The 24,553-nt window shown below is 42.1% G+C and overlaps 1 protein-coding gene across 3 annotated transcripts in view; it reads right to left on the reverse strand.

Annotated features, from left to right (window-relative positions):
- Positions 1–24,553, reverse strand: part of LOC126253477 (WD repeat-containing protein 19) — a 328,532-nt gene that overhangs the window by 152,088 nt on the left and 151,891 nt on the right. For all 3 annotated transcript variants that reach the window (XM_049954835.1, XM_049954834.1, XM_049954836.1), the window contains 2 exons: positions 4,440–4,559; positions 648–797 (listed from right to left, as the gene is read on the reverse strand). In XM_049954835.1, coding sequence (XP_049810792.1) covers positions 648–797; positions 4,440–4,559 — 270 coding nt within the window. The remainder of the gene's footprint in view (positions 1–647; positions 798–4,439; positions 4,560–24,553) is intronic.

Here is a 24,553-nt window from a genome sequence, read left to right on the forward strand (position 1 = left end):
GATCACATAGTGTAAGTACCAAGACCAGTCCACATGCAATTTACAATTTTAACGTTTATATATTTCTTAATTATACGTTATTTGGATGTAGCAGTAGCTTAAAATTCTTCAAAATGAACACTAATAGTGTAGAGTGAGGATTGCTTAAAATTGAAACAATAACAAAACTATTATTCAATTTTTCTTGAACAATAATTAACATTAGATGGAACAATAATTTTTGACAATATTGTGAAAAGAATAGATTGCTACTTACCACATAGCAGAGATGTTGGGCTGCAGACAGGCACAAGAAAAAGGCTACTAAACACATAAGCTTCTTCAGAAGGCATTCTTCTGAAACTGATGACATACACACATACCTTCACACAAACACAGCTTACACACATATGTCCACTGTCTCTGGCTGCTAATGTGTGTGTGAATGTGTGGGTGTATGTTGTCTATTTCAGAAGAAGCCTTTCTAGCAAAAGCTCATGTGTTTAGTAATCTTTTTGCTGTGCCTGTCTGTGACTAAGCATCTTGCTATATGGTGGGTAGTAATCTATTTCTTTCATAATATTGTCATTATTCCATCCTGTATTTTCCATTGTTTGAACAATAACTTTTGCTAGGCCAAATATTTAATATGTGGAATCATTTCTCACAGGATTATAAATGTATCCTTCACTCTTGTCATCAATGAAAATGACACGGCTTCCACTTTGGTTTGAGTAGATACTGCGTATTCCAATAGTGTGCTGAAAATCTACCACTATCTTCCAGTCTTCAATGAAGAAGTAATGGATATGGCCCATCTGTAAAAAATTAAATATTTAAAGCGCATGAGTAAGATATATTACTGGAATTCACTTCTAACTACTGCAAACTATTACAGCTGAGGCTGAGTTCGTAGCAAACCACAGTAGCACTTACTATGTTTGGAGTTATTGTGACTAGAACAGCATTCTTTGGTAGCCAAATAAAGAAGTTAAAGATAAAGTGGGAAAGACAAAAATGTATATAAATTCAGTCTTGCCTCAACAAACATTTTTTTGATTTTTTAAAGAAAAAAGCCAAGAGGTCCTGAAGGAATTACATCTGCTTCCCAAATTTCAAAATTTAATGCCTCTTTCTGTTTATTACTCTAAACCACATAAAAGCTTTGCACAGCACTGGAATTGACTAGTTTCATTTTGCTTATTTATTTATACTGAAAGCATAAAAATATAAAGAAACAAACAACATCTAATACAAGTAATACAATAAGACTTCAAGCATATAAACAGACTTCACACACACACACACACACACACACACACACACACTGTTCTTACACAGTGCTGTAACATAACAGCAGGACTGTGTGTATTTGTTTTCATCACTATTTGAACACCAGCGTAACAGAACTGTGAGCACGGGATGCAGCTCTTCAACAAGATGTTGGCTCCAAAGCCCTTTTACACTATGGCTTGCTACACAGTGCTTTGATACTGACACCGAGCTGAATGCCGGTATAAACCAGTGGTTGCAATTGCAGGTGGCAGATTTCTACAGAGATTGTATTGAAAAACTTGTGCCGTGATATAATAAGTGTGTCAGTTTGAATGGCAAGTAGGTAGAAAAATAGCTTAAGAGAGTACCTTTAAAATGTATATACTAAAATTTGGTTTTCCCATATTGTTACTTTTTTATTTCAAAATATCTGTTTCTTTCTGGATAGGCCTGGTATATTGTAGTGTAGTGTGGGATGATATGAGTGAGGGAGTTACTGGTTACTCAACATGTGATTTGAGCTGCTGTGAATAAATGAACACTGCAGGCCTGTTTACATCCCCCATGTAAGTGTCGAGGAAGCAATTTATTGAAAAATGGTACATGGTTATATAATTGTCAATGTGGTGTGAAGGGAAGCACACTTCACTTGGGCAGCCAATTTGTTATTTTTCTTCTGTGATCCAGTCTTGATATTAATATGTCCCTACTAAAAGTATTATTGCATTAAGGAAGAGACAAGTGCGTGTCCTCTTTTGAGTACATTTGACAAAATGTATCCTCATAAATACTTATGCCTTCCTCTTACTTCATTATCACTTGTGTTGCAGATGGACACCTATTTAGCCCTACAGAGTGGAGAAGTCTCAGACTTCCAAATTCTATAAAGATAAATATATGTTCAAACTCCTAACTTCATATCAACTAGTGATTCCGTAATCATGTCAACAATTTTAACAGATATTAATGACTACAGTATGTAAATGGCTCACTCCCCCCCCCCCCCCCCCCTAACGTTCCAAGTTGTCCAGCCATAATAATCTGCTCTATGTAAAATCCACATACATTGGAGTTTTGCTCATCCTCAGCAGACACAATGAACAGTATAATTTCGCTATATACCTGGTACCTGCTGAGAGCCATTCATGTACTCTCATGTGCCTGCAATGTGGCCTCTGCAAGCTCTACATCACAGTGGAGTGAACTGTGGATGCTCAATATAAAAAGGATGAAGGAAGGAACGTTAGGGTTTAACATCGCATACATGTTACGTTCATTAGATGTCAATATCCAATATTTGTCAAACTCATCAGATACAGTACACTAGTTCAGTATGCAAAAGGCTGGGAAAGAAGAAAAATTAGACACACACACGAACACACGCACACACACACACACACACACACGCGCGCACACACACACACACACACACACACACACACACACACACACACAAAAAACTACGTACTTCATTCACACAGATTTCTGGTTCATTCACCTAGGTTCAAAGGACACTACATGTAATATCTGGCAGAACTGATATACCAAATAACTACAACCTGATTATATATATATATATATAGAGGGAAACATTCCACATGGGAAAAATATATCTAAAAACAAAGATGATGTGACTTACCGAACTAAAGTGCTGGCAGGTCGATAGACACACAAACAAACACAAACACACATATTTAAATATGTCTGCTTGTGAGATGTCTGCTTGTGTCTGTATATGTGTGGATGGATATGTGTGTGTGTGCGAGTGTATACCCGTCCTTTTTTCCCCCTAAGGTAAGTCTTTCCGCTCCCGGGATTGGAATGACTCCTTACCCTCTCCCCTAAAACCCACATCCTTTCGTCTCTCCCTCTCCTTCCCACTTTCCTGATGAGCCAACAGTTTGTTGCGAAAGCTTGAATTTTGTGTGTGTGTTTGTGTTTCTATCGACCTGCCAGCACTTTCGTTCGGTAAGTCACATATAAAAACAAAGATGATGTGACTTACCAAATGAAAGTGCTGGCAGGTCAACAGACACACAAACAAACACAAACACACACACAAAATTCAAGCTTTCGCAACAAACTGTTGCCTCATCAGGAAAGAGGGAAGGAGAGGGAAAGACGAAAGGATGTGGGTTTTAAGGGAGAAGGTAAGGAGTCATTCCAATCCCGGGAGCGGAAAGACTTACCTTAGGGGGAAAAAAGGACAGGTATACACTCGCACACACACACATATCCATCCACACATATACAGGCACAAGCAGACATCTCACAAGCAGACATATATATATATATATATATATATATATATATCACTCTGAATTGGTCCTTGACACTCAAACAACAGTACATCAAGTTAACTACGAAGCTTGGCTCAAGAGTGAATCTACTTCGCAAGACTGCTGGAAAAAGTTGGGGTGCAGACACCAACACCCAACACTTTGGTGCACTCGCTCTTGTGTATTCTGCTGGTGAATAATGCAATTGTATGTGGGAAAACACCACCAACACAATGAAGATTGATGTGCAGCTCAATGAAACCATGAGAGTTATCCCTGGGACCACTAGGTCAGTGGTCTCCTGTCCTAGCTAACATTGGTTCACAAGATCTAAGAAGGAAAGTGGCTACGATAAATATGCTCAAGAAGATCACTTCTCATAAGAACTCACCATTGTGCAATGTCCTAAAAGGTTCACCATCAACTCATCTGAAATCACATAATCACCTTTGGTTGAGTCCGAAAATATCAGTTCTTTCAATGTGACCTCCAAGTGTCAACCACTCTGGAATGAACATCAACCCAGCAACACTCACCTGGTTTGAGATCATACAAAGAAGATTGAAGGATTCCAACTACTGTGCCAAACATAGTTGAGGCTGAACAGCATTAGGGTAGGTGAAGGGAGGTGTCGTTGCACCTTGAAGAAGTGGGGTTTCTGTTCATCTGCTGATTGCAAAGTGGAGGAGCAAAGAATAGAACACATTGTTACGGAGTACTCACTATGAGCATTTGATAGAGATATGAGCAAACGATTCTGAGTGCTCTAGATTGTTTGTTACATTTGGACATTTCCATTTGATTTAGATGCTTGTGTGTATTTGTAAAACCATGCAATAAATAAACAAAAACACAGACCTTAATTAAAGCACCACAGAAAACTTCTTAATAAAACATGCTACTTACATCAGTAGCATATATCAGGAAATCAGTTGTAAGAGAATGGCATGTGATGTTCATTTCCTGCTTGGTTTCATCTGGGAACATCTTCATTTCACGATCTTCATCACCATTGCCTGGTTCAATCTGCATGCACAGTAACTTTATTACACTGTATCAAGTTTCACAGTTACAGCAACTCTTCTAAATACACCAAGAAAATAAGAAAACTTATGACATCAACAGAAAACTGTTAGACTAGGTCACTAAGTTAATAACGTGATATTAAAAAGATCAACAGGAAAACAGAGAAACTCACTCACTCACTCACTCACTCACTCACTCCCTTACATTCCTGTAAAACAGAGAAATCAAAACTTTAGAAATTATGTTAGTTGTTTAGCTACTTGTTATAAATATGTCTTGTTATGAAAGTGATACGTTTATAAAATTAGATTAGATTTATTTTCATTCCAATTGATCCCTAGTGAGGAGGTCTTCCAGGATGTGGAACATGTCAGAAAAACAGTAATACATGACAAATATTTACAACTGAAACAAATAAGCTAATGTACCTTCCACAGGTCCCAAGTGGAATGATAGTCTTTTTCTTAAATGAACACTATATGAAAGAACCATTTTACAAACACTAATGCGCTGAACTTAAAATAAAAAAAGGTATTTTTTTTTATTTTAATAGAACTACTACAATATTTATTTACAATGAACACATTACTGCACTGAAATGGTGCAGAAGTTAGATTGTATTTACACACACACACACACACACACACACACACACACATACATACACACACTTTACAATTAACAGATTACTGCACTGAAACGGTGCAGAAGTTATATTGTATATATATTGTATATATATAGATTCTGTAACTTACCAAACAAAAGCGTTGGTACGTTGATAGAAACAATAATAAACACAAACACACACGCAAATTTCAAGCTTTCGCAACCCACGGTTGCTTCATCAGGAAAGAGGGGAGGAGAGGGAAAGACGAAAGGATGTGGGTTTTAAGGGAGAGGATAAGGAGTCATTCCAATCCCGGGAACGGAAAGACTTACCTTAGGGGGCAAAAAGGACAGGTATACACTCTCGCGCGCACGCGCGCGCGCACACACACACACACACACACACACACACACACACACACACACACACACACACATATACAGACACAAGCAGACTGCTTGTGTCTGTACATGTGCGGATGGATATGTGTGTGTGTGCGAGTGCACACCCATCCCTCCCTCCCCCCAAGGGAAGTCACCCATTCCCGGGACCGGAACGACTCCCCCCCCAAAACCCACATCCCCCCCCTACGAAGCAACCGTACGCCCCGAAAGCCCAAACCCTGCATGTGTGTTTGTGTCTCCATCAACATACCAACGCTCCCGCTTGGCAAGTTACATCATTCTTGCCCACAGATATATTTTTCCCACGTGGAATATATATATATATATATATATATATATATATATATATATATATATATATAATTTTTGTGTCTATCGACCTGCCAGCGCTTTCGTTCGGTAAGTCACATCATCTTTGTTTTTAGATATATTTTTCCCACGTGGAATGTTTCCCTCTATATATATATATATATATAAAGAAAGAAAGTGATGAGACTTACCAAACAAAAGCGCTGGCAGGTCGATAGACACACAAATATACACACAAAATTCAAGCTTTCGCAACAAACTGTTGCCTCATCAGGAAAGAGGGTAGGAGAGGGAAAGACGAAAGGATGTGGGTTTTAAGGGAGAGGGTAAGGAGTCATTCCAATCCCGGGAGCAGAAAGACTTACCTTAGGGGGAAAAAAGGACGGGTATACACTCGCACACACAGACATATCCATCCACACATATACAGACACAAGCAGACATATTTAAAGACAAGGAGTTTGGGCAGAGATGTCAGTCGAGGCAGAAGTGCAGAGGCAAAGATGTTGTTGAATGACAGGTGATGAATGAGTGGCGGCAACTTGAAATTAGCGGAGATTGAGGCCTGGTGGATAACGGGAAGAGAGGATATATTGAAGAGCAAGTTCCCATCTCCGGAGTTCGGATAGGTTGGTGTTAGTGGGAAGTATCCAGATAACCCGGACGGAGTAACACTGCGCCAAGAGGTGCACGGCCATACATATATATATTCCCCATATATATATATTCCCCATATATATATATTCCCATTCCTGATGTCCAGGTGGAGCGTCAAGGAATCCTCAGAACCTTAGGCAGTCAGTGATTGTTGGTAATGAGGATCACCCTGTGGCTAATCATGCCTTGGAGCACAGCCAGCACATCTTGGCACAGTGTTACACCATCCGGGTTATCTGGATACTTCCCACTAACACCAACCTGTCAGAACTCTGGAGATGGGAACTTGCCCTTCAATATATCCTCTCTTCCCGATACCCACCAGGCCTCAACCTCTGCTAATTTCAAGTTGCCGCCGCTCATACCTCACCTGTCATTCAATAACATCTTTGCCTCTGTACGTCCGCCTCGATTGACATCTCTACCTAAACTCTTTGAGTTTACATATGTCTGCTTGTGCCTGTTATGTGCGGATGGATGTGTGTGTATGCGAGTGTATACGGTCGTTTTTTCCCCCTAAGGTAAGTCTCTCCGCTCCCGGGATTGGAATGACTCCTTACCCTCTCCCTTAAAACCCACATCCTTTCGTCTTTCCCCCTCCTTCCCTCTTTCCTGATGAAGCAACTGTGGGTTGCAAAAACTTGAAATTTGTGTGTGTGTTCGTTATTGTTTCTCTCAACATACCATCGCTTTCGTTTGATAAGTTACAGAATCTTTGTTTTAGATATATTTTTCCCACGTGGAATGTTTCGGAGTAGAAGGAGTTGGCCACCAATAAATCCTTTAGGCTTCTCTTAAACTGAATTTCATTGGTTGTTAAGCTTTTTATGGCTGCTGGCAAGCTATTAAAAATGTTTGTTCCTGAATAATGCACACATTTTTGTATAAGAGTAAGTGACTTTAAATCCTTGTGAAGATTATTCTTATTTCTAGTATTGATTCCATGAATTGAGCTGTTGGTTTGAAAAAGTGATACATTTTAATGACAAATTTCATTAAGGAATAAATATATTGGGAAGCAGTAGTTAGTATCCCTAGTTCCCTAAACAGGCTTCTGCAGGATGTTCTTGAGTTCATACCACATATAACTCTTACTGCACATTTTTGTGCCCAGAAAACTTCAGCTTCACTTGATGAATTACCACAAAAAATAATCCCATACGAGATTATGGAAAGTAAGCATAGTATGCCAGCTTTTTCATTTTTATATCCCCTATGTCTGACACAATTCGCATTGCAAATAGAGATTTGTTAAGACACTTCAGCAGTTATGTGGTGTGCTCCTCCCAGTTGAATTTATTATCAAGCTGTAATCCCAAGAATTTAACACTGTCCATGTTGTGACAGTGCCACGACATTTACAGTGCCGCCACGACAGTACACGCAAACGGCGATAGAGGCGCTCCGCAACTCGGCTGAGCGCGGGGACGCCACCTAACTACGAACGGCGCTGGCCGCACGTCATGGCACAGTAGTCGAATAAGAGATACTGAGTTGTTATCATGTAACCAGCTATTGTTTCTAAGTGAGTGTGTTTGAATATCCACGCAATTATTGGTGATTAAAGGTTATAACACTTTTTGGTGACGAGGTCGGATATTTTCACTGCGTTGTGGATTTGTGTGTTCATGACGGGCCAGACATGGAACAGCTTATGCAAGCACTCACTGAACAACAAACACAGCTGACGGCTGCCATTCAGGCACAACAAACACAGCTGATGGCCGCTATTCAGGCATTGTCGACGTCGCTTACTCATCGTCTGTCTTCCTCTTCTCCGCCTCCATTCCCTCCTTAGGATGAGGCCGCTGAAGACTGGGAGGATTATGAGAAGCGTTTGCGGCAACACTTCTTGGCTTTCGGCCTTGTCGACGCTCCTATGTGTAAGTCGTTATTTCTATCTTGGATTTCCCCACGGATGTATCAGAAGCTATCTCAGTTAGCCCCTCTGCGGGAACCTGCCTCTCTGTCCTTCCAAGAAATGTGTGACTTATTGTCTAACTATTACCGAAAAAACAACCACATCGTTGCCGCCCACGTGGCGTTCTACTGGTGTCGTAAACAGCCCCATCAATCTTACCGGGCTTGGGCGGTGGAACTACACGGTCTGAGTAGGAAATGTCATTTTGTCATGGACACTCATCATGAGTCTTATGCTGATTCAATGGTTAGGGATGCTATTCTACGGCTTGCTCCTGATAAAGAAGTTCGGCAACGTGCCCTACAACTGCCAAACCCGTCGTTGTCGGAAGTTCTAAGCAGCACTCAATCCTTTGAAGTGTCTCACGCTGCTGGCGTGCAAATAGACGCGTGGTGTGATGTAGGCACTGTACAGTCAACTTTCGACATGGACAATTTGCCTGTTTCACAGGAGAACGAAGATGTCGCGGTGGTTCACTCGCGTAAACAACGTCGCGTTGGGCCACAACGCTCGCAGCGAAAACAGCAACCACAAAAGCAGGTTCGTTCCGCACTTCCTTCTTGTCCACGTTGTTTCATACAGCATGACAGGGCCGCGTGTCCAAAACGTTGAGCAACGTGTAATTCCTGTAGGAAAAAAGGCCACATTGCTTCTGTGTGTTTGTCCCCTGAAGTTCCTGTCGACGAGGATGAGGCATCGGACATGGATGTTAACTGTGTGCTTTCTCAAACAAATAAGTTGTTTGTTACTGTTCGTGTTCTGGATAAAGACATTCGCATGCAAGTGGACACTGGCTCTGCAGTAACTCTCATTAATTCTCGCACGTATTTGGAGTTGGGCTCCCCTCCCTTGTCTCCAGTTACGTGAAATCTGAGAACTTATAATAAACAGAAAATTCCTATCATTGGCCGGTTTGATGCTTCCACTGCCTACAAGTCTGTTGTTAGGCCCCTCACGTTTTATGTGGTGGATCATGCGGGCACTGAAAACCTGTTCGGTTATGATGCCTTCCAGTTGTTCGGGTTCTCCATTGATGATGATGTGCACCACATATCTGAGGATATTCCGTATCAACAGCTGGATGGATTGTGTTCTGAATTTTCGTCAGTGTTCTCTGCTGGTCTGGGTCGTGCCAAGGATTTTGAAGCCCACATTACTCTTAAACCTACAGCTCGCCCTAAGTTTTTCCGGGCACGCCCTATTCCGGTGGCGTTGCATGCACCTGTCAAGGCTGAGATAGACAGGTTAACAGCTTCAGGGATTCTCCTTCCTGTTACCTCCAGCGAATGGGCATCACCCATTGTGGTGGTTTCTAAACCAAACGGGAGTCTGCGATTGTGTCGTGATTTTAAAGCCACTGTCAATGCTCAGAGCCTCATTGACACTTATCCTCTTCCCCATCCTGAGGAGTTATTTACCAAGCTCGCTGGGGGCCAGTTCTTTTCCAGACTTGACTTATCGGAGGCATGCCATCAGTTGCCGTTGGATGCTTCTTCCAAGGAATTTCTCATCATCAACACTCCTTGTGGGTTGTATCAGTACCAGCGGTTACCATTTGGCGTCACTAGCGCGCCGGCCATTTTTCAGCGGTTTTTGGAACAGCTCACGGCTTCCGTTCCCGGCTGCATAAACTATCTGGATGACAATGTTGTCACGGGGGCCTCCACTGAGGAGCACTTTCGCAATTTGCGTTCCCTGTTTCGGGTTTTGCATTCGGCTGGGTTGAGGTGCAATCTGGACAAGTCACAGTTCTTCCAACCCTCCATTGTGTATCTTGGTTTCCACTTGTCCCGTGAGGATATACGTCCTCTACGTCAGCACGTTGCGGCCATTAACGCTCTATCCCAGCCGTCTACGGTCAAAGAAGTTCAGGCGTTTCTAGGCAAGATTGCTTATTATCACAAATTCATTCCATCCGCGGCGGCGGTAGCTCATCCTCTGCATCAGCTGTTACGCAAAAACGTCCCTTTCTGTTGGTCCGACGAGTGTGAGCAGGCTTTTATCCACCTGAAGGCTCATTTGCAGTCGGCCCCATGTCTTGCCACATTCCGTCTGGGTCAGTACTTGGTTCTGGCGATTGACGCGTCACAGTATGGCCTAGGGGCTGTTCTCGCCCATCAGTATGAGGATGGGTCGGAACGACCCATCGCCTATGCTTCCAAGACCCTCAACGATACGCAACGGCGTTACTCTCAAATCGAAAAGGAGGTGCTCGCTATCATTTATGCTCTAAAAAAGTTCAGCGTTTTCTTTGTATGGTTCTAAGTTTCACCTCATCACCGACCACAAGCCGCTGGTCTCTCTGTTCAGCCCATCGGCGTCGCTTCCGGATAAGGCAGCTCACCGCCTGCAACGTTGGGTCTTATACTTGTCTCGTTTTCACTATGAGATTCACTATCGCCCCACGGCCCAGCACGCCAACGCTGACGCACTGTCGCTATTGCCGATGGCCCCGACCCGGTTTTCAATCGTGATGAACTACTCTATTTCCCCATTGATGAGGAAGAACGCCATGCGGTCGAGGGTTTTCCACTTACAGGTTCAGGTTCACAGGTCGCGTCGGCTACTGCGCGGGACCCGGTCCTGCGTCAGGTGATCGGTTTTGTTCAACGGGGTTGGCCAGACAGGACCAAGGGCCGGGCATCGGATCCCCTTCGCAACTACCATGCCTTGCGCCGTCGTCTGTCTGTTCGTGATGGTGTTGTTCTTCTGACCACAGATGGCGCATCTCCACGGGTAGTGGTGCCAGCCTCTCTTCGCAAAGATGTTCTCAAACTGTTGCATGAAGGCCATTGGGGTATTTCTCGGACTAAGTCCCTGGCCCGCAGGCACGTTATTGGCCCGGTATTGATTCGAACATCGCCCACATGGTTGGTGCGTGTGGTCAGTATGCTCCACAACTGGCTGCACCTCGTACAATGCCCTCTCCGTGGCCTGATCCGGCGCAGCCATGGGAACGGGTGCACGCTGACTTTGCCGGCCCCTTCCTCTGTACTTATTGGCTACTGTTGATTGACGCCTTCTCGAAGTTTCCGTTTGTTGTTCGATGTCCGTCGCCCACCACTGCGGCGACAACGCTGGCTTTGTCCAAAATCTTTGCGCTAGAAGGTCTTCCATCCACGATCGTCACGGACAATGGCCCTCAGTTCTCTTCGCAGGCCTTCCGTGATTTTTGTACTGGACAAGGGATTCATCATGTTACAGCACCGCCCTTCCATCCGCAATCGAATGGGGAGGTCGAGCGCCTTGTCCGCACTTTCAAAAGCCAGATGAAAAAATTCCTTAGTGATTTTTCCTCAGATGATACTCTGCTGCAATTTCTGAGTTCTTATCGCTTCACGCCTCTGGGTGATCGCAGCCCTGCTGAACTCTTGCATGGCCGTCAACCACGCACTCTACTGCACCTGCTTCACCTGTCAGGCCTTGTGTGCTGTGTCCCCTAGGCGGGAAAATACTCGGTGGGCGCCGAAGTGTGGGCACGAGGGTATGGATCTCGCCCTAAATGGATTCCAGGGGTGGTCAAGGCTCTTCGTGGCCGCTGGCTTTGTGAAATACGTATGGACGACGGCATGGTTGTTCGCCATTACAACCAGATGTGCCCAAGAGTGGTGGCCACGCCGGTGCCACCGCCCCTTCCTTCGCCTCCACCAGCCCGAGACGCCAGTCCTGTCGCTGCTGCCGATCTACCGTACGTGTTGCTGCAGCCGACGTCGCTACCGCTTCCGAGTACGCCGGAACCAGCCCCAGTCGCGACGCCGCCTTCTCCGGGACCCATCTCGCTGGAACACACCCTCAGGTCCACGACACCTATGGATGCTGCTCCGGAGTTTTCACCCATCATCTCGTCCAGGAGGCCTGTTCCACGCATGAGCTTCCGTCCTGGACATTTTCGACCATACTCTCGTGTCTCTCCACGGGATCTTCTCGGGGCCTCACAAGAGGTCATGGATGTCTCCGCACTGTCCATGACTCCAAAGAACGGAGTGTTTTTTTTTTTTTTTTCCAAGGGGGGAAAAGTGTTGTGACAGTGCCACGACATTTACAGTGCCGCCACGACAGTACGCGCAAACGGCGATAGAGGCGCTCCACAACTCAGCTGAGCGCGGGAGCGCCACGTAGCTACGAACGGCGCCGGCCGCACGTCACAGCACGGCAGTCGAATAAGAGATACTGAGTTGTTATAATGTAACCAGCTATTGTTTCTAAGTGAGTGTGTTTGAATATCCATGCAATTATTGGTGATTAAAGGTTATAACAGTCCACTTCTTCTATATGCTTGTCATCGTACGTTAGGCATATACTCGTGGGACACCCCTTACAAGTTCTGAACTGCATGTAGTGTGTTTTTTCAAAGTTTGGTGACAAAGAATTGGCTAGGAACCAGTGATGAACGTCCATAAATATTTTATTAGCTGATCTTACTAAGACTACACTTGATTCGCTATTTATTGCAATGTTTGTATCATCGGCATCTGGTAATGTTACTGATGAACGGTCATTGATGATGCCTGATAGCTTAATACATGTCTTTTTCCTAATAACACCCTTTGTTTCCTGCCAGATATATAAGATTTGAACCATTTTGCATCATTTCTTGTTGTTGTGATCTTCAGTCCTGAAACTGGTTTGATGCAGCTCTCCATGCTACTCTATCCTGTGCAAGCTTCTTCATCTCCCAGTACTTACTGCAACGTACATCCTTCTGAATCTGATTAGTGTATTCATCTCTTGGTCTCCCTCTACAATTTTTACCCTCCACGCTGCCCTCCAATGCTAAATTTGTGATTCCTTGATGCCTCAAAACATGTCCTACCAACCGATCCCTTCTTCTAGTTAAGTTGTGCCACAAACTTCTCTTCTCCCCAAACCTATTCAATACCTCCTCATTAGTTACGTGATCTACCCACCTTATCTTCAGCATTCTTCTGTAGCACCACATTTCGAAAGCTTCTATTCTCTTCTTGTCCAAACTAGTTATCGTCCATGTTTCACTTCCATACATGGCTACACTCCATACAAATACTTTCAGAAACGACTTCCTGACACTTAAATCTGTACTCGATGTTAATAAATTTCTCTTCTTCAGAAACGATTTCCTTGCCATTGCCAGTCTACATTTTATATCCTCTCTACTTCCACCATCATCAGTTATTTTACTCCCTAAATAGCAAAACTCCTTTACTACTTTAAGTGTCTCATTTCCTAATCTAATTCCCTCAGCATCACCCGATTTAATTTGACTACATTCCATTATCCTCGTTTTCCTTTAGTTGATGTTCATCTTATATCCTCCTTTCAAGACACTGTCCATTCCGTTCAACAGCTCTTCCAAGTCCTTTGCTGTCTCTGACAGAATTACAATGTCATCGGCGAACCTCAAAGTTTTTACTTCTTCTCCATGAATTTTAATACCTACTCCAAATTTTTCTTTTGTTTCCTTTACTGTTTGCTCAATATACAGATTGAATAACATCAGGGAGAGGCTACAACCCTGTCTCACTCCTTTCCCAACCACTGCTTCCCTTTCATGCCCCTCGACTCTTATAACTGCCATCTGCTTTCTGTACAAATTGTAAATAGCCTTTCGTTCCCTGTATTTTACCCCTGCCACCTTCAGAATTTGCTTTGCAAGAGAGTATCCCAGCTAACACTGTCAAAAGCTTTCTCTAAGTCTACAAATGCTAGAAACGTAGGTTTGCCTTTTCTTAATCTTTCTTCTGAGATAAGTCGTAAGGTTAGTATTGCCTCACGTATTCCAACATTTCTACGGAATCCAAACTGATCTTCCCCGAGGTCCGCTTCTACCAGTTTTTCCATTCGTCTGTAAAGAATTCGTGTTAGTATTTTGCACCTGTGACTTATTAAACTGATAGTTCGGTAATTTTCACATCTGTCAACACCCGCTTTCTATGGGATTGGAATTATTATATTCTTCTTGAAGTCTGTGGGTATTTCGCCTGTCTCATACATCTTGCTCACCAGATGGTAGAGTTTTGTCATGACTGGCTCTCCCAAGGCCATCAGTAGTTCTAATGGAATGTTGTCTACTCCCGGGGCCTTGTTTCGACTCAGGTCTTTCAGTGCTCTGTCAAACTCTTCACGCAGTATCTTATCTGCCATTTCATCTTCATCTACATCCTCTTCCATTTCCACAATATTGTCCTCAAGTACATCGCCCTTGTATAAACCCTCTATATACTCCTTCCACCTTTCTGCCTTCCCTTCTTTGCTTAGAACTGGGTTGCCATCTGAGCTCTTGATATTCATACAAGCGGTTCTCTTCTCTCCAAAGGTCTCTTTAATTTCCCTGTAGGCAGTATCTATCTTACCCCTAGTGAGACAAGCCTCTACATCCTTACATTTGTCCTCTAGCCATCCCTGCTTAGCCATTTTGCACTTCCTGTCGATCTCATTTTTGAGACGTTTGTATTCCTTTTGCCTGCTTCATTTACTGCATTTTTATATTTTCTCCTTTCATCAATTAAATTCAATATTTCTTCTGTTACCCAAGGATTTCTATTAGCCCTCGTCTTTTTACCTACTTGATACTCTGCTGCCTTCATTATTTCATCCCTCAGAGCTACCCTTTCTTCTTCTACTGTATTTCTTTCCCCCATTCTTGTCAATAGTTCCCTAATACTCTCCTGAAGCACTCTACAACCTCTGGTTCTGTCAGTTTATCCAGGCCCCATCTCCTTAAATTCCCACCTTTTTGCAGTTTCTTCAGTTTCAATCTGCAGTTCATAACCAATAGATTGTGGACAGAATCCACATCTGCCACTGGAAATGTCTTACAATTTAAAACCTGGTTCCTAAATCTCTGTCTTACCATTATATAATCTATCTGATACCTTTTAGTATCTCCAGGATTCTTCCAGGTATACAACCTTCTTTTATGATTCTTGAACCAAGTGTTAGCTATGATTAAGTTATGCTCTGTGCAAAATTCTACAAGGCGGCTTCCTCTTTCATTTCTTCCCCCCAATCCATATTCACCTACTATGTTTCCTTCTCTCCCTTTTCCTACTGACGAATTCCAGTCACCCATGACTATTAAATTTTCATCTCCCTTCACTACCTGAATAATTTCTTTTATCTCATCATACATTTCATCAATTTCTTCATCATCTGCAGAGCTAGTTTGCATATAAACTTGTACTACTGCAGTAGGCATGGGCTTCATGTCTATCTTGGCCACAATAATGCGTTCACTATGCTGTTTGTAGTAGCTAACCCACACTCCTATTTTTTTTTATTCATTATTAAACCTACTCCTGCATTACCCCTATTTGATTTTGTATTTATAACCCTGTAATCACCTGACCAAAAGTCTTGTTCCTCCTGCCACCGAACTTCACTAATTCCCACTATATCTAACTTTAACCTATCCATTTCCCTTTTTAAATTTTCCAACCTACCTGCTGGATTAAGGGATCTGACATTCCACGCTCTGATCCGTAGAACGCCAGTTTTCTTTTTCCTGATAACGACGTCCTCCTGAGTAGTCCCCGCCCGGAGATCCGAATGGGGGACTATTTTACCTCCGGAATATTTTACCCAAGAGGACGCCATCATCATTTAATCATACAGTAAAGCTGCATGTCCTCGGGAAAAAATACGGGCACATGTGGTATCTGATAAGGACAGCCTTCCTAAAGAATTAGAACATTTGCAATCTGTCTTCAGGGAGAATGGATATTCTACACGCCAAATCCGCACAGCTGTAACAAAGAAGAAATGTAAAGAGAAACAAGAAGAAGAAGACAAAGAGGTGGTCAGGTCCAGGGTGTTTCTTCCGTATGTGGGTAACCTCTCCTCTAAAATAGGAAGGATTTTAAAGAAGCATTGTGTTAAAGTGATCTTCCGACCACTTACAAAAATATCGGCTTTGCTTGGCTCTGTGAAGGACGATCTGGGTCTGAGGAAGGCGGGTATTTATAAGATCCCTTGTCAATGTGGCAAATCCTACATTGGCCAAACTACTCACACAGTACGGGAAAGATGAGTGGAGCATGAGCGCCACACGTCTACTACAGCCCAACAAATCAGCCATAGCAGAACACTGTATTTCGACGGGACACTCCATGGATTATTGTGGAACAAAAATTTTAGCGACAACTAGATCTTTTTGGGAATCCATTATCAAGGAGTCCGTGGAGATAAGATTGGCAGAAGATCTTATTAATCGAGACGGCGGCTTTCAGATGGATAAAGCATGGGATCCTGTAATTTCTTTAATCGCTTCACAGAGACATGGGTCTGTAACTACTGCGACAGCTGACGAAAATTGATTTTATACTTTCGACTACCGCGCCTCTAGCTGCGCGAAGGCGCTTTACGACAGATAGCACAAATGTAGGTACACCACTACACATGCGCGGCCCGCTTCTGCTGCAGAGCGCGCCAAATTAGATAGGGGGTGCGGTATTAGCCTTCTCCACTGCGCAGGCGCCGCCGCGCCAATTTTCGGTATATACAGAACGATGCGCACCAGTAATCTTCAGTCTCGTACTCACCTGAAGATGGCTGCATGTTTGTTAGCCGAAATATTGTGCCAAGATGTCAACGTGATCTGGCTGCAAGCCCGAAATATGATGGACCAATCAATACGCCGGGAAAACTTCAAGATACACATAAAGCCTAGTGTTCATTATTTTTTCTAAAATTTTTGAGAATGCTGGCAAAAGTGAAATTGAACGGAAATTTGATGCTATTTCTTTATCTCCCTTAGTGGCTTAACTTCAGCATATTTGAACCATTCAGGAAATATTCTACTGATAAATGACTGGTTACACAGATAGCTTAATATGTTACCTAACTCAGAATGACATTCTTTAATTAACTTTGTTGATATTTCATCATACCCACTACATGTTTTTGATTTTAAAGATTTTATGGTGGACATTATTTGTGCTGGGGTAGGTAGGGTCAAATTCATATTGTGGAAGTTACTTGAAATGTCTCGTCTGAGGTATTCCATAGCAGCATCTACAGAACCTGACAACTCCATCTTTTCAGAAACAGTTATAAAATGTTTGTTAAAAAGTTCAGTAGCACTACACATCTGTCACCAATGTACCATTTACTCTTAATGCTATTTGTCCCTCTTCATGTCTGGTTCTACCGGTCTCCTCCTTCGCTATATCCCATATTGTCTTTATTTTGTTATCTGCCATGACTATCTTTTCCTTGTAATATATTTGCTTTGATGTCCATATTACAGTCTTTAATATTTTGCAGTATTTCTTGTAATGTGCTATAGCATCAACATCAGAACTGTTTCGGATTGACAGATACAGTTTTCTTTTTGTTATACAAGATACCCCTATTCCTTGAATAATCCATGACTTCTTTGTAAGACTTCGCTCTAACCTTGGTTAGTTTTGGGGGGAAACAGTGTTCAAATAAAGTAAGCACTTTATTAGTAAATGTGTTATATTTTTCATTCATGCCATGAGCACTGTAAACATCAGTCCAGTGAATGTCTCTGAGGAGTGTCCTAAAATAATTCATTTTTGGCTTATTGATTAGCCTCTGGAGCTCAGATTTCACAGATTTTATATCCTGTTCAGTATTAACATTTAACAGAAGGAACTGCATATCATGGTCTGAGAGGCCATTGACTATTGGTTTTGTAATATAATTTTGTTCATTGGACTTTTCTAAAAAGATATTATCAATGGCTGTTTGTGAGCAATTGGCTACCCTAGTGGGGAACTTTACAGTGAGAAATAACTTGAATGACAGTGTTACTAACTCAAATAAGTTCTTATTGGGACAGTCTTTAAGAAAATCTACATTGAAATCTCCAGCAACCACTATTTCTTTGTTTTTGGTTGTTACATGGGCTAGTACAGCTTCAAGGTGGTTTATGAACAGGTTAAAGTTACCTGCAAGTGCTCGATATACACTTAATGTCATGAAGGATTTTTTGTGAAATTCTACTTCTGTTGCACATGCTTCCATATGCTGTTCTCAGCAAAATTTATGATGAATGTCTATGTTCTTAAATTTATGACAGTGCCTGATGAATGTGGCAACTCCTCCTTTCTCCATTTCTTTTCTACAAAAGTGAGATGCTAACCTAAACCCTGTAACACTTTCTTCTACATCTACATCTACATCTACATTTATACTCCGCAAGCCACCCACCTACCAACCCAAGGGAGCCAATGGGTCTGATGATGGTTTTATAGAAAAATCCGAAACCGGTTACTCATTAAAACAGACATAACGTGATCAAGACTGAATTTTAATCAAAATATTTGGTCCAGCTTCCCAGATATGTGCGTGGCTCAAAGATTTCGTAAGTAATATTGCCCAGCATGTTTTCCTCGAGGGTGAGTGTTCATCAGAGACAAGGGTACCATTAGGGGTGCCCCATGGAAGTGTGGTAGGAATGCTCTTATTCTCTATATACATAAATGATCTAACAAATAGGATAAGCAGCAAACTGTGGCTACTTGCTGATGATGCTGTGATGTATGGGAAGGTTTTATCGTTGAGTGACCTTAGGAGGATACAAGATGACTTAGAAAAAATTTCTAGTTAGTGTATCAAATGGCAGCTTGCTCTAAATGTAGAAAATTGTAAGTTAATGCAGATGAGTAGGAAAAACAATCTTGTAATGTTGGAATACAGCACTAGCAGTGTCCTGCTTAACACAGTCAAATCAGTAAATATCTAAGCAACATTAGTAAAGTCCTGCTTGACACAGTCAAATCAATCTAGGTGTAATGTTGCAAAGTGAAATGAAATGTAACCAGCATATAAGTACAGTAGTAGGGAATGCCAAGGGTTGACTTGGGTTTATTGGGCAAATTTTTGGAAAATGTGGTTCATCTGTAGAGGAGGTCACATATAGAACACTAGTGTGACCCATTCTTGAGCACTGCTTGTGTGTTTGAAAACCCATTAGGTCAGATTAAAGGACATGGAAGCAATTCAGAAGTGTGCTGCTAGATTTGTTACCCGCAGATACAGTCATCATGTGAGTGTTACAGAGATGCATTTGAGTTTATCCAATGAGAATCCCTGCAAGGAAGATTATGTTCTTTTGCGGGATGCTACTGAGAAAATTTAGAGAGCCAGCATTTGAAGCTGACTGTAGAATGATTCTCTGCTGCCAACATAAGAGGTGTGTTCAAAAAGAAATTGAACTTTCGAAAGAGTGGGTCAATGAGCAGAGGGAGCATGCTGCAGATACTGAGGGCATATGGAGGCAGGTTTAGACAACAAACTGCTATTTGCCACATTTCACTCTGACCATTCATAAGCAAGCTACAGCTGCTGAAAAAGAGCACACACACAAGATGATCATCAGATTACTGCCAGAGTGACAATTAAAGAGCTTGAAGAACAATGTATGCACGAAATTATGCTACAAACTTGGCAGAGCTTGCCTAGCCAAGCATACAAGAAGGGCTATATGAGTTGTGCACAATGCTATGAGTGGTTTAAGCATTTTCAACAGGGAAGAATATCAGTTGGTGACAATTCCAAGCCTGGACAACCTTCAAAAATGGTTCAAATGGCTCTGAGCACTATGGGACTTAACTTCTGAGGTCATCAATCCCCTAGAACTTAGAACTACTTAAACCTAACTAACCTTAGGACATCACACACATCCATGCCTGAGACAGGATTCGAACCTGCGACCGTAGCGGTCGCGCGGTTCCAGACTGTAGTGCCTAGAACCGCTCAGCCACTCCGGCCGGCGGGCAACCTTCCACATCAATGACCATGTTGAGTGTGCTTGTACTGTGATGCAAAGAAACTGTCGTTTACCTGTTCAAGAAGTAGTTGATGAATCCTAGAAAGCAAATGGAATAGTGTGTGCAGGAAGAGGCTCAAATTGTGGAAAAACCGGACTTGGATGCTGCAGCATGACAACCCCAGTTATCTAGCAAAACATCAGAGTCCCATTATGCCCCATTCACCATATTCTCAACACCTAGACTTTTTCTGTTTCCCACACTTAAAACCACATTGAAAAGATGTCGTTTCGAAAACTTAGAGGAGATTCAGAAGACAATGCGATGAGAGATCTGTACACCACCCCAGAAAATGCAATCCAGGGGGCTTTCCGAAACTGGAACAAATATGGGAACAGTGTATTGACAGTAGATGGGACTATTTTGAGGGGGTGCTTGAGAAGTTGAATAATAAGCTTACGTCAAAGGTTCAATTTACTTTTTAACATACCTCATATATTTCACGTAAGGACCACAAAGTAAAGATAAGAGAAATTTGGGCTTGTACCGAGGCATATATATATACAGTCATTCTTTCCTCGCTCTATTCGTGAATTGAACAGGAAATGAAATGACTGGTAGAGGTATAAGATAACCTCCACCATGCACCATATGGTGACTTGTGGAGTGTTTTTGTAGATGAAAATATAGGTCTCCTTTCCAAACTGGTGTTCATCTTATCTTTAATGTATCCTGGAGTGACAACATGTGATGCTGTTGACTGTGGTCCATCTGATGGATGGAAATGCTAAGCCCTTTTTCTCCTTGGTGTCATTTGAAAAGTGAAGATTACATGCTGGCTCCAGGTTTCTTAATCCCTTTTCTTTTCATTACGCATTCATTCTTACCATTACAAACACTACAAAATACTGCACAAGCACACACGACAATCATTTGCACATTACAGGTACACTTTCAATACTTCATAACAAGTCTACAGTATTCAAGCCAGTGTACAGAGATTCATGACAGCATCAGTCGATTGGGTGCACCAGCTTCACTCACCTACCACAACCATCCACATAAAGAGATTTTCTAAACATCTTTACGGCAACACATCAGTGTTGTTTCAGCTATATAGATGACTATTGTTTTCTCCTGCAGCCACTGGTACAATGGCACTGCTACCTGCCAGGCATTTCCTTATGCCCTCCTCTCCCTCTCCCATGCACACTCCTGCATCCATGACAACAATGGAGGGGGGGGGAGGGGATGTGGAAAAAGGGGAGGGAGATGAGAATCAACAAAATCAATTACACTAGTTTCCTCATTGGCCACCTCATCATGCCTGGTTACAATGCTCGTAAAACCGATCAACAGCCTCAGTTCATCAGCATCTACAACCAATTCAGTTTCCCTTCCCAAATCTTAGCCAATAATCATCTCTTCCATCCTCCTCTTCCCACAGTTTCTGCCCCCTTACCACCTAACATTTCGCCTGTCACTGTCAATGCTACATCCTTGTATACCAGCATTCCCCAAATCCATGGTCTTGTTAGCATTAAACAGTACCTTTCCCAACATTGTCCTGACAACATCAAATTCCTCACTACCTCCTTCAAAGCATTTTAACCAACCACATTCTGACCCACAATTATTTCTCTTTTGAAGTCCATACTCAGCATTTGTGACATTATCATGATGTGGCTACAAGTGTGTGTGTGTGTGTGTGTGTGTGTGTGTGTGTGTATGTGTGTGTGTGTGTGTGTGCTCAATTTTGTTTGCCATTTCCAATGGCATAATATTATGTATATTCATTTCATCTTTATTTATTTATTTGGCCCAGGCATCTTACTGTGTGGAAGAATAAGATACAGGACAAACTAGAATATTTGGGGTTAGACCACGGAATTATATGTACAGCTGACTACTGCATGCATAATATTTTTGGAACACAACTTTCTTAAGACTTAAACTGCATGAGGGAGAGAGTATGATCCATATACTTAATGAAAGTTTGCTTTGAGGTACTCATTTTCAGAATAAAAAGTATGTTCCAAGTACTTCCTTTGCAAGATTCCTAGAAGTATTGGTTCTGTTTTTAATTGATAGGAATAGTTTGCTGAGGTATAGGCTACCCATTTTTTCTCCTACCATCATGGCATCTGCTCAGTTTTCTGATTAACAGATGACTGTCTCTCTTCATTCCTGTGGAATAATTGTACATTTTTCGGTTTGTTATTCACAGTTAATAGTAACTAACTGGAAGTCATCTAGTGAAACAGAAGTGATATCTGAGGATCCCCAAGAAAATGTCATAGACCTCCCCCCCCTGCTATTCGTAATCTACATAAATAATTTAGTACACACATCTGAGCAGCTCTCTTAGATTGTTTGTATATGTTTCTGTCATTTATCAACTAGTAAAGCCGACAGAAGGTCAAATTGAATGCAAAATGATTTAGAAAAAATGTCTGTATGGTGTGAAAAGTGGCAATTTATACTAAACAACAAAAATTGTGGAGTCCTCCAGAGTACTTAAAAAATCTGTTCAGGTTTAGGCTACATGATAAGTCGCACACATTTAAAGATCGTTGCTTTAATCAAATACCTAAGGATTACAATTACAAACAACTTAAACTGGGAATGAGATTTTCATCTGCAGCAGAGTGTGCACTGATACGAAACTTCCTGGCAGATTAAAACTGTGAGCTGGGCCGAGACTCGAACCCAGGACCTTTGCCTTTTGCAGGTGAGTGCCCTACCGACTGAGCTAACCAAGCACGAATCATGATCAGTCCTCACAGCTTTACTTCTGCCAGTACCTCATCTCCTACCTTCCAGGAGAGCTTCAGTGAAGTTTGGAAGGTAGGAGATTGGATACTGGCCGAAGTACAGCTGCAAGGACAGTTTGTGACTCATGCCTGGATAGCTCAGTCAGTAGAGCACTTGCCCGTGAAAGGCAAAGGTCCAGAGTTCAAGTCTCAGTCCGGCACACAGTTTTAATCTGGCACAAAGCTTCAATTTAAATTGGTACCATCAAATAGATAACATAGAAGTCAAACTAAAGACTGTTTTATTGGCAGAACACTTAGAAGATACAATAAATCTACTAAAGAGTTTGCATACATTATGGTTCCAGGCTACTGCTGTGTATGGTACAGGACATTTACCAGACAAGACTCTCGGAGGACATCGGTCAAGTTAAAAGATGGCAGCTCATTTTGTACTATCACCAAATTGGGGGGAGAGAGTGTTGCGAGTGTGATATGCATGATGGAGTGGTAATCATTTTTTTTTTTTTAAAAAAAAGGGGGATTTTGATATGACAAGATCCTTCATGAAATTTCAGTCACCAACTTTCTCCTGTTGTTGTTGTTGTGGTGGTGGTCTTAAGTCCAAAGACTGCTTTGCTGCAGCTCTCCATGCTACTCTATCCTGTGCTACCTTCTTCATCTCCCAGTACCTACTGCAACCTACATCCTTCTGAATCTGCTTGGTGTATTCATCTCTTGGTCTCCCCCTACGATTTTTACCCTCCACGCTGCCCTCCAACACTAAATTGGTGAGCCCTTGATGACTCAGAACATGTCCTACCAACCAATCCCTTCTTCTAGTCAAGTTGTGCCACAAACTCCTCTTCTCCCCAATTCTATTCAATACCTTCTCATTAGTTATGTGATCTACCCATCTAATCTTCAGCATTCTTTTGTAGCACCACATTTCGAAAACTTCCATTCTATTCTTGTGTAAACTATTTATTGTCTATGTTTCACTTCCATACATGGCTACACTCCATACAAATACTTTCAGAAACAACTTCCTGACACTTAAATCTATACTCGATGTTAACAAGTTTCTATTCTTTAGAAACACTTTCCTTGCCATTGCCCGTCTACATATTATATCCTCTCTACTTCGACCATGATCAGTTATTTTGCTCCCCAAATAGCAAAACTCCTTTACTACTTTAAGCGTCTCATTTCCTAATTAATTCCCTCAACATCACCCGACTTAATTCGACTACATTCCATTATCCTCGTATTGCTTTTGTTGATGTTCATCTTATATCCTCCTTTCAAGACAATGTCCATTCCATTAAACTGCTCTTCCAAGTCCTCTGCTGTCTCTAACAGGATTACAATGTCATCGGCGAACCTCAAAGTCTTTATTTCTTCTCCATGGATTTTAATTCCTAATCCAAATTTTTCATTTGTTTCCTTTACTGCTTGCTAAATATAGAGATTGAATAACAAGGGGGATAGACTGCAACCCAGAATCACTCCATTCCCAACCACTGCTTCCTTTTTATGCCCCTCGACTCTTCTAACTGCCATCTGATTACTGCACAAATTATAAATAGCCTTTCGCTCCCTGTATTTCACCCCTGCCGCCTTCAGAAT

Source organism: Schistocerca nitens, chromosome 4, assembly GCF_023898315.1.
Source record: "Schistocerca nitens isolate TAMUIC-IGC-003100 chromosome 4, iqSchNite1.1, whole genome shotgun sequence".
Classification (NCBI taxonomy): domain Eukaryota; kingdom Metazoa; phylum Arthropoda; class Insecta; order Orthoptera; family Acrididae; genus Schistocerca; species Schistocerca nitens.